This window comes from Phascolarctos cinereus, unplaced genomic scaffold (genome assembly GCF_003287225.1).
Source record: "Phascolarctos cinereus isolate Bilbo 61053 unplaced genomic scaffold, phaCin_HiC Scaffold_2;HRSCAF=192, whole genome shotgun sequence".
Lineage (NCBI taxonomy): Eukaryota > Metazoa > Chordata > Mammalia > Diprotodontia > Phascolarctidae > Phascolarctos > Phascolarctos cinereus.
In genome coordinates, this window is record NW_027555625.1 from 122,529,443 (window position 1) to 122,540,415 (window position 10,973).

At 34.8% G+C, this 10,973-nt stretch overlaps 1 protein-coding gene across 10 annotated transcripts in view; it reads left to right on the top strand.

Moving 5' to 3' along the window:
- The window catches only part of TIA1 (TIA1 cytotoxic granule associated RNA binding protein), a 44,191-nt gene extending 37,859 nt beyond the window's left edge, over positions 1-6,332 (top strand). For 7 of the 10 annotated variants that reach the window (XM_020985328.2, XM_020985331.2, XM_020985330.2 and 4 more), the window contains 3 exons: positions 161-284; positions 1,334-1,479; positions 2,639-6,332. In XM_020985328.2, the coding sequence (XP_020840987.1) occupies positions 161-284; positions 1,334-1,479; positions 2,639-2,792 (424 nt within the window). In that variant the 3' untranslated portion in view covers positions 2,793-6,332. The remainder of the gene's footprint in view (positions 1-160; positions 285-1,333; positions 1,480-2,638) is intronic. The other 3 variants (XM_020985329.2, XM_020985335.2, XM_020985333.2) reach the window with 1 other exon arrangement.
- Positions 6,333-10,973: the final 4,641 nt, after the last annotated feature.

A 10,973-nucleotide genomic window follows, 5' to 3' on the forward strand; every position in this document is an offset into this window, starting at 1 on the left:
CTATCCATTGCGCCACCTAGCTGCCCCGAGATCACTTTAAAGAATCAATAAAGAAACCTTTTTTGGAAGTGGGGAAGATTGGCTGGCTGAATTATTTTTTAGATTTTCTTTGTGATTAAGAGAATACATAATTGGTTATTTTAAATATTGTATTTAATAGGTTCAATTCCCATGAGAGTGCTGCACATGCAATTGTTTCAGTTAATGGTACTACAATTGAAGGACATGTTGTGAAATGCTATTGGGGCAAAGAAACTCTTGATATGCTAAATCCAGTTCAACAGGTAAGAGAGTTCTTGATATTGGTATTTAATTTCTGGGCTCATAAGGGTTACTTTAGAATAAATATTTGTTATTAAATCCTTGTTAATAGGCTTCTAGCTAAAATTATAGTGTATAAGGGCTGTTCCTACATGTATTATAGTTCCAGAGTGGTGTTTCATGGATTGCAGTGGTGACATGGTGAATGTGACCTCCTCAATTGACTCATGCTCACACAGTGGATTTAAAAATGCTCCGACAAACATAACAGGGTATTAAATCTTTTTTTAATACTTGATAGATTTATTCACATACTGTGCAGATAACTCACAAGCATGCTTGGGTCAATTTAAAAAAAATTGTTAATATATATTTATTAGGGCCTTAAAGTTGTCCTCCAGATTGCTGTACATTATTCTTCAGTGCAACTAGTGGTTTAAACTTTGCACCATAGCGCTCTCCTCTGAAGAGAAGCTATAGATGGAGCACATAATAAGTAGGCGCTGGAATGTCCTGGATTGTGCAAGTATGCAAACCCAAATATAAATATATTTTCTAATTATAAGTCAAGGGGTCATTATTTGCTTTTTGAAAAGTCAGTCAGTTGAGTATTTGTTAAATTCCTACTGAGCACTTTTATGTACCAAGGATTCACAGTAGGAGTCTTGTAAATACCACGCTCCCTTCAGCACATTTAAAATATGATTGGATTTGTAGCCCTTTCAGAATAACAAGTCATAAAGCATTCTACCAGTAATCTTTAAATCAGTCATCTCTGCTGCTTTTTAAAAAAATTCGCTCCCTATACACACACTCAAGTACATTTCATTATCAATACAATTTATACTACTCCATTTCAAAGAGTCTGCAGTTAAGAACGCCGAGCAGAAATACAGCAGTACAACTTCACTTTATTAAGAACCACTTGTCAAATTCTAGTTTGTTCTCATTGTGATAATGGCCCTTATGTGTTGTGACTCAAAATAGTGGATATAGTTTTTATGTTCAGATTTTTTCTGCTTTGGTAACTTCATATAATACTAACTTGAGTTGTTATAATTTTATTTAAAAGCAGAATCAAATTGGATATCCACAGGCTTATGGTCAGTGGGGCCAGTGGTATGGAAATGCCCAACAAATTGGCCAGTACATGCCCAATGGTTGGCAAGTACCTGCATATGGAATGTATGGACAGGCATGGAATCAACAGGGATTTAAGTAAGTATATTTGCTATTTTACTGTTGCTTGAATAGGGACCATTAGGGAGAAAATATTCAACATTTAATGGGCATTATGCTGCTTTTACTAAAGCATAGCTACTATGTCAAAATTGTTGGTTTCTGAAATAGTGAAGTTTCTGACTTGAAATGTTTGCTTTTAGAATTTTCTTGTAAACATTGCCTTTATGAGTATCCTGTCTCATCAGTTTTGGCAATTCTTAATCATGGAATAGACCATTTTTTAGCAAGCAAAAAATTTGATGAGCCTTAGTCATATTTTCCTCTTGTCACATAGTAGCCATTCTGGATACCTTTGCTTCACTGGCAGTTATATTTGTGGGGTTTTTCCCCCTGACAAATGATGTTCTGGATCCTAGAGGACATAGGAAGCCACTTTTGAAGAATGTTTATTTTGGGGATAGTATGTGTTTGTGTAGGGGTGGTGAATCTACTTTGAGAAATTTTTCTATATTCTGTATGTGTGCAACATAAATCCCTTCATGGGCCCTTTCTGTATAGTGAGATAAATTATGAGATTAGGCTTTCTTGTTTCTGCAGATGTAATGGGGAGAAAAATAACTTGGCGTTTGTAAAGAGAATGCCCTATTTATTTTTTTCCTATTAGGAAAAAAGAATTCTAGTTTTACATATGTTAAGTAAAAAGTGATCTTTTTCTTCTTTTGTTGAGGAACCATGAGAGCATTCTGCCATATCTGACCATATTGTCAGTGTTCTTTGTTATTTCAACAAGTTGAAAGATTTTTCTTTTGCCTGGTGTACAAATGGTAATTCTCTGAGATAAGAAGCTTTTTATTTGTTTTTTGAGTCTTGTGGTAAAATGTTTAATTGTACTGTATTAAGAAAGCACCTGTTCAGAATAGGTAGTCTTATGATAGAATAATTCCTAATCAAAAATATGTTAAATGATTCAGTATCCAAATTTGGTATATTGGAATGCTTGCTTTAAAAAAAACCAAAAAACCTTCCTTTTGCTTTTCACAAGGTTTTAATAGTTCTTTGCATGTGTCCCTCGTCCCTTTTTAACAGCTAGCGAGAACATGTTTTCAGCTTTTTCATGTAATGTGCTCTTTGACATTAAAGTACCTTTTTAATTAAATGGCTTCTGTCCCTTTCCCTCCCCATGTATTCTAACCAGTCAGACACCTCCTCCTCCTCCACCACCACCACCACCACAGACTTCTGCACCATGGATGGGTGCAAATTATGGAGTACAGCCACCTCAAGGGCAGAATGGGAGCATGTTACCCAATCAAACTGGATATCGCGTGGCAGGTTATGAGACTCAATGAGAAAGGACTACGGGATCTTAACACCAGTGGCTTGAGGCTACAAGGAGTGTAGTAAAGCCTTTGTTTACTTAAAGATTTATCAAATCAGTCAGTGCAAATGTCAGATACAATGTATTTATTTAAAAGAAATTCATTTTTTAATCATGAAATTACTTGTCATCCACATTGTTTTAATAAGAAACAAGATGCTGGATGTCTGCCAATTTTTGCCTTCATTACTGTTTTTGATAATGTTTCTCAGATCCTTGTTTGAAACACAATAAATGCAGGGATTGCTGCCACTTTTTAAAATTAAGAGGCAGAAAATTGCACAATGTCGAACTTTTTTCCACTGAAGTAGTGTGCAGTTCTAGTTTGCATTCCTAATATGATTTAAAATGTGTAATATAAAAAAATGTACAAAAAGCCAAAACTGTGCAGAGTCTGAAAGTTCTTTGAAATCTTCAACTTGTGCACAATTCTGTGTTTTAGAAGAACAGGCATTGTCTCAGCTGTCCATCTCCACTTTTGTCCTGTCTGTCAGGGTTTTTAAATATAAATTATTAGTTTACATCATTTTGTATCAACATTTTTTCACAAAATTTTGTCTTGCCTTATTAAAGTTCTGTAAATTATAGTTAAATGGGGAAAATGATGTTCAACCTTTTAAAAATTGCAAAACTTTCTCAGATGGATCGATAATTGCATTCATTTTGTGTTTTATATGAGAAGGTGCCTAGAGAATTCCCTGTTAGATTTGTTTTAAAGAATTTTTATCTTCTGTGATAAACTTTGCTGTGTACCAGGAAATATATATATATAAAACCATACTAAAGACAATTACCGAAATGTGATAAATTTCTATGAACCCCCCTATTCATTTCATCTGTCAACTTTACATTTACATGTATTATTTCACTATCATGTAAAATATTTTAGCAAATTAATATTTTGCACAGTTAGCAAACTTTGTCATTTCCTTATTTAAAGGTATGATACAGAGTTGCCATGAGATTTATATTTTACGTTTGCATGTCAGTATCAAATATACACTTTGGTAGTCTTTGAATACAAAGTCATCTGCTCTTATTTTTAAAAAATTAAGACAGTTGTAAGTAAAAAGAAAAGCTATCAATTTGCTGTTTTCTAGTTGTTAGATTTACTCAAGTAGAGTAAGTCACTTAATTTTAATATGTACAACTATAGCTGTGAAACTATAGAATATCCTTTTATCAGGCATGGGGTATGTAGAGTGCTCCACAATTTGCCTGAAGGACCAGCTGGGCAAAGCATTTTTTAAAAAAAATGTTCAGAGGCCAAAAAAAAAAAAACCCAAAAAAAGAAAAAAAGAGAAAGAAAAAAAAAACCAACTTTATGATATCCTACCTCCTTAACCAGCCTTCAAAGAGGAGAGTCCTCAGTGTAATTTATGATCCTTTTGGTACCTGCTTTTGTGGAGTTCCCAGCTCACTCTGACTCATTCTGCATCAGTGTCTCTTTGGGATAACTCCACATATTCAGGGGGTTTTATCTTTGATGGCTTCATTCTAGTTTTTAAAGTTTCTTTTTAGTGCATTTCAAAGTCTTATGTAAGTCATGAGGGATTTTTTTGTTTTGCTTTTATTTTAAAATGAAGGGCAAGCTTGGTCTCTTCGAACCTCCTCCTCTTCCTTGCTTCACACTAGGAAATATTTGAGGTAGTGTGATCCCAGTATACACATAACATATATGTGTGTATGTATGTATGTATATGTATAGTTGGGGGTATCTTTTTTAAAGACCTTCAAAACTCCTGACGCCTTAGGGACAAGAAAGGCCTAAGGAATTTTAGTTTCTGGCCTATATCTCCAGGTAAGAGCAAATGACTCTTAAGCTGGTCTCTTAAGCCAATAAATTGTAAAACTGGGGGCCAGAAAAGAATGTTCATAAGTGTTTAATTCTCTGGAGATCAATTCTATGCAGCTGTACTAAAAATGTTTCATTGAGTCACTGTGTGTGTTTTTTCAAGTGTTGGTACTTAAGAGTTTGCTTTATGGAAGATGGCGTAAATTTTTTAAAAAATGGAAACTTTATTTCCATGTTAACTTTTGCAGATCAGGGCATGCAACCCAAAACAAAATGAAAATGAAATACTCAAAAAAATAAAATCAGGAAACTCATTTTAGATTTCTTGACTTATGTTTCTATTTAGACATTCATTGTAGCATTCCAGATTTAAACAAAAATAGCTTTTACTTCCTGCATATCAAGAACTGCAGGTTGAATTAATTAGATAGATTGTATGTCTAGAGCTAGAAGGAATATGAGAGGCCATCTGGTTTAACCTTCTCTTTTTTATAGATGAGTAAACTTAGGCCCAGGGAGATTGACTTGGCCAGGTTACCTAGGTAGTATGCTTCAGAGGTAGGACTTGAACTCAGGTCCTCTGACTCCAGAGCCATTGCTGTTTTTTTCTACCGGGCTGCCTCCCTGATTTTGGATATAAACAGAAATCAGATTTTTCCCATTTATTTTAACTATAGAAAATAAAAATGTTACATGCTTGTTGTACTTGATAACATAATACCAAAATGCTCAGCACCTGCTGATGGGAAAGAAGGTGGTCAATAGAATAACTGCTACTGCCTTACATCTTATTGAGAAAAGGTTACTATTTAACAGCCTTGCATTTTAAAACCAATCTTAAACTGGATTTAAGCTTCCCTGTAGAACAAAGGAAATCATTCAGAAGTTCTTTTCATAATCTGTCCATATCAGGTAAGGAAATAAAATGGTCAGAATATGATTTTTAAAAATTTTGCAATATCTGTTGCTATCAACTCAAAACAATTTACTACTGTAAAGGATCCAAGGTGACTAACACTTGGTGGTTTATGAATCCAGTATTCCACCCCTAGGCTATTTGGTTATTAAAATCCCTTTATAATAAAGTTTCACAGATACCTGGGATGCTGTGGGTGCACGTGAGTGTGGATGTGTGCATGTATATTTTCAACAGTACTGTTAAGTCCATTCATATACTTGATGGGACAAAAAGTTTTCAGAAACTGCTGTTTGCATTGAGTGTTAAAAGCTTCCAAGTAAATGACAGTTATGAAACCCAGATTTATTGTAGTCCCCTGATGTTGGTAGCTTCTCCATTGCAGAGGGCTGATTCATATGTTGGTTTTCTTCTACTTTTGCCCATGTCCTTGTGTTTTTCCCTTCTTATATGTCGAGTTTTCTACTTCATTTGAAAAGAGAGACTGATTTCACATAGGAGCTTCAGTGAAATAAGATAAATTAACAAGGATTAAGTACTGTAGGGGATACCAAAGAAGTAGGAGACATGGGGCCTGTTCTCAAGGAGTTTAGTAACAAGATATATAGGAATGTTACATGGAGCAAGGTAGAAAAATGGGAGTGTTTAAAAATCAGCTTCCACTATAGGTTATTTGTTTGCATTTAATTAAATCAATGTCTTTTGGCTCGTTTTAGAATTTCAGGAATTTAATTCCAGAACAATCAAGTATGTTTTTAAGCCATTAAGGACCTTAATAAAAGTTGTGAATTTGTGCCTCACTTTACAGTTTTGTTGGCTTATTTTCTTTTTATTATGGGAAGGTATAGCCAAGTTTGCCACCTACTTTATAGTATGTCTTTTGATATTCAATTGTTGGTATGCTTTTTTTTTTGAAAGTGACTTTTGTTTGGGTAGAGTATCACAAATGGTAGTGTCAAAGCTTAGGTTTTGCTAAGATTGAACAGATGGAGATAATAGCAAGAATATCTTAAGTTGAAAGCTAAAATTATTCTAATAATGTAAAAGAAAAATAGCTGAAATTACTCATTTCAAAAAGTTTGATAGCATACCATTACTATTAATTTGCTCTAAATTGGAATAATTCTATATTCACTTTCTCTTAAAGGCAGCAGTGACTTAAAGTGGATTCTGTATAGGAACCTGGATATTTTGGAGGATTGGCCAGTTATAATTATGTTACCACTTAGAACTAAGCAGCAGCAAACAAGTGGATTTGGCCCTCTGATTCCTGATGTTAGGGTACTTCCACATTCCAGTCAGACTCATTTAAGGAGTTAAGAAAGGAGAAAATAAAATTCCAGGAAAGGAAAGGTATTTTGTAATCAAGTAATGTTACCGATTATTTTTTTTAATTGTGTGCCTGATAAACTCCGAAGTTAGTCAAAACTATCTTGAGTACTGGCAGCGTTTTCTTTTTTCCAAATCTGTATTCAGCATTGTGGGAAATCCCCTCTACTGATGTAGTTACTTAAAGAACTAAGCTTTTCTAGAGAATTGCCTCACGCATGGAAAATTTATGATTTGCCCATGGTCAAAAAATAGATTTATCAGTGGCCACTTATTTGAATCAGGTGAGTGTATGGCTTTCCAAGGAACCTGCTTTGAAACATGATTATACAAACATTCATTTCATTTCTGGTAACTTTTTTTAAAAAAAATTTTGATTGTTGTATTGTCAAGTTTATGCCACAAAAATGGATGATACATGGACAAAGTGACTTCTTGCTATGGTTAAAACCCATTTTAAGACTAGATGAAGGACTTGTATTTGGAGATACATTTGGATTCCAGATCAAATTCGACTTTGCACATTTGAATTTCTTCTCCGTTTTCAACGAAACTGACACTGAGCAGATAACATGATGAGAAATTATATTTAAAAAGTTTGATGCAAATAAGTATTGGTTCTTTCATTTTAAATATAGGTGTGGAGTTTGTGTAACAGTGCAAAGTGAAGTTTTGCCAATTGATATGACAGCTAAAGAAGAGACAAAAGACTAATGATAAGAGAAAGACTTGGTTTCTGTTATATCTACCATACTTCCCATAGGGAAATTTTCAGGGAGAAAATGATAGGGAAACATTCCTAGATTAATGTTTTCAGAAACAATAAGGAGGTCCAAAATCTCTTGAAGGATGTTTATAATATTAACATCAGTTATGGAGAGAAGGAAAATAATGTATTAAATGTTAAATTGTTGGCGATTAAAGATGGATTTGACTGTTAAGAAAATTTTACACAACATAAAACTATGTCCAGGAAAAAACACTGGGGAAAATTTTTATACTATATATAGGGATAGAAGCTGGATGTGTGATTTCAGTGATAATGGGAAACTGCCAAATGAGGAAATATTTGGTATCAATGCAGCTTCCATAGAACTTACTATCTCATGGAATTGTCTAGAGCATTGGTGTTAAACTCAGAAAGGGGATGGGCACTAAACCAAACATAAAAATCCATGCTGCATGACTTAGTTTTTAAATGTAGTGTTTGTTATCTGTTTTATTCTGGTTTTATTTATTAAACTTTGTTTTAATGTGATTCTGGCAGATTCAGGAGCGGTGTTGGGTATGGATGGTAACTCTGGTCTAGTGTACTGAAAGATCAAGTGACTTATGTTCTCAGGGTTACACAGGTAGTATGATGTCAGTGGTGGGACTTGAATTCAGTTATTCTTAGCTTGGACACTAGCTCTATATCCTGTTATGCCTCACTGGAGTAAATGTCAGATAAAATATCTGACATGAAGAATATTTAAGGAACTGGTAAAGTTTAATCATGGATAACTATGGTCAAAGACTATGAACACTTTTCAGAAAAAATGTTAATATTTGAAAACCAGTTTAAACTTTAATAATCTGAGAATTACCAATTAGAATGTACCACTTAAATATTTTGAAGAACTGTAACTTCTTCAGTGTGGATACTCACTGATGGAGTTTGTCTTTTTCATGGACAGCGTTTATTTTGTTGCTGCATTGTTTCTTTCCCCTTAACACTCTTTATCATCTCTTCTCCTCTCCCTCCATTTAAAAAAATCCTTTTCTAACATTTAAGGAAGATCAACTATAGATAGCGATTGTTCCTGGCAGCATATGTCAGTGATGCAGATTTCAACCCCTCTACAAATATGTAGCTTAATAAATTTACTCTGCTTAAGAAATTCATGACCTAGTCTTGTGTCTGGCCCTTTAGTAACGTCTCCAGTCTTAGGCTAGTCCTCAAGTAATATCGTCTATTGACAAACTCATACTCTTAAGTTGTGAAGGTAAAAATGATAACAATTTAAGGGATGTGTGTTGTGAGTCTTAAGTAATACAGTGTTAAGTCATGACAGCATCTAGCACATAGGAAGCACTTAATGCTTATTATCTACCATGTGCTAGACATTTTATGGGGAAAGACAACATGCAAAACCTGCCATGTAACATACAAAATAAATGCAGTATAAATGAAAATCATCTCAGAGGCAAGGCATCAGAAAGTAGAGAACTGGAAAGGCTTCTACAGAAGGTGGAATTTTGAGATTGAAGAAAGCTAAGAGGCAGAGGTGAGGAAGAGCATTCCAGGCATGGGAGACAGCCAGTAAGAAAAAAAACACAGGATTGGGAGGTGGAATGCCAAGTGGTATTGGATTGTAGATGGGAGGAGGGAGAAAGGGGAAAAGTCTGGAAATGTAGAAAAAGCAAGGTTGTGACCAGCTTTGCCAAAGGGGTGGTGGTTTGATGATCTTGGAGATACTAGAGAGCCCCAATAGTTTGTTGAATTAGGGGAATGACATGGTCAAACCTTTAGGAAAATTGCTGGCAGCTGAGTGAAACATGGGTTGGAATTAGTCAAAGCAGGAATACCAATTAGAAGGCAATTACAAAAAAAAAAGCGGCTATTAACAATATTCCAGGAATAAGGTAATGAGGATCTGTACCAGGGTGATAACTTGTGTGATTAGAGAGAAGGGAACTTATGGGAAGTGTTGTGAAGGTTGTGAAGTTGTAATGGATGTGTGTTGTGAGTCTGAGAAACTTAGGGTGACACTGAGGTTATGAGTATGGGTGATGAGGAGGAGGAGGATGGGATTCTCAAAAGTGATAGGGAAATTTAGGAGAGGGAACTGGTTGAGAGGAAGGATGGTTATTTCTGTTTTGGTTATATTTTGAGTATGAGATGTTTATAGCATATCCACTTTGAGTAATTCAAAAGGCAAGATGAGATTGTGAAGTGGTTAACACATTTTATGAGAGACATTACTATAGTACATCCAGAAGAGTGACCAGGAGTGGTAGGAACTGACTGAAATATCATACAGGGTTTAATTGAAGCAACTGAGGATGTACAACTTGAAGAAAAGATGAGTAGACAGGGAGTAAAGATAATTATCTTTAGGTATTTGAAAGATCATATAAGTGGAATTCTGTGGTGTTCTTGCAGGTAAAATTAGGTAGAAGTCCATTTTAGGCAAGTAAATTTTGATTCATTTTAAAAACTTACAATTGTGAAATTTCTAAATCATTGGAAAGTATTTGATTATCTAAACTTTAAAAGAAATTGATGTAGATTCTCTCGCTAGTGCAGATCACAGTTCATGTACCTCCAAATCATTGTGTGTGATTTGTTGTCCATGCTTTCCTACTGATCCTTCACAGAGAATCTACCCAGCACATGGAAGGCCTTTTTATATTAATTGAGCAACAGTGCGGTATTTGGGCTTGTGTCCATGTGCCTACTATATAACTTTTTACCACTTTTTTTCAGTCGTACATTTCTTGGCTATCATAAGTTATTCTTGCACAAGTCATTATTGATGATGGAAGTACAGCCTAATTATATATGGTGCACACTTCATTAGTGCTCTTTGGAACTACCTATAGTTTTGTTTTGTTAGAAATTATGGATTTGTATAGCTAGATAGCACCAGTGGAGGAATGTGCCAATGGGAGTTGGCATAAAGGAGGAGTTGGAGATTTAGAAGCAGTGTATATTATTCCAAATGCAACTCAAGAAACAAAATAATCTATGGCAAGAATCAGTGCAGTTCTAAGTCTAAGGTTGAAAGATCATTATTGATTGACAAAATCTAGAAGGTTTTGTAGATGAAGTGGCATTTGAATGAGGCTGGAAGGGATGGATAGGAATGAGATACATGGAGAGGGACAGGCAAGACAATTCAAGAAGCTGGATGGGATAACTGCATATCAAGTATGTTGTAGAAATGATTCTTACAGAGGCTGCAAGGTTGGACTAGGAAACTCAAAAGGTATCTTTTCCAACTCTGCTTCTTCAGTGTATTCCAAACAAAGTTACTAAAGTTTAAATGCACAGTTGCTTTATCCTTAGATATTTAAATGCTTTTAGGATCTGTGAGTCTGCTGGTGTGGTTCCTTCCTCCACTGACAGA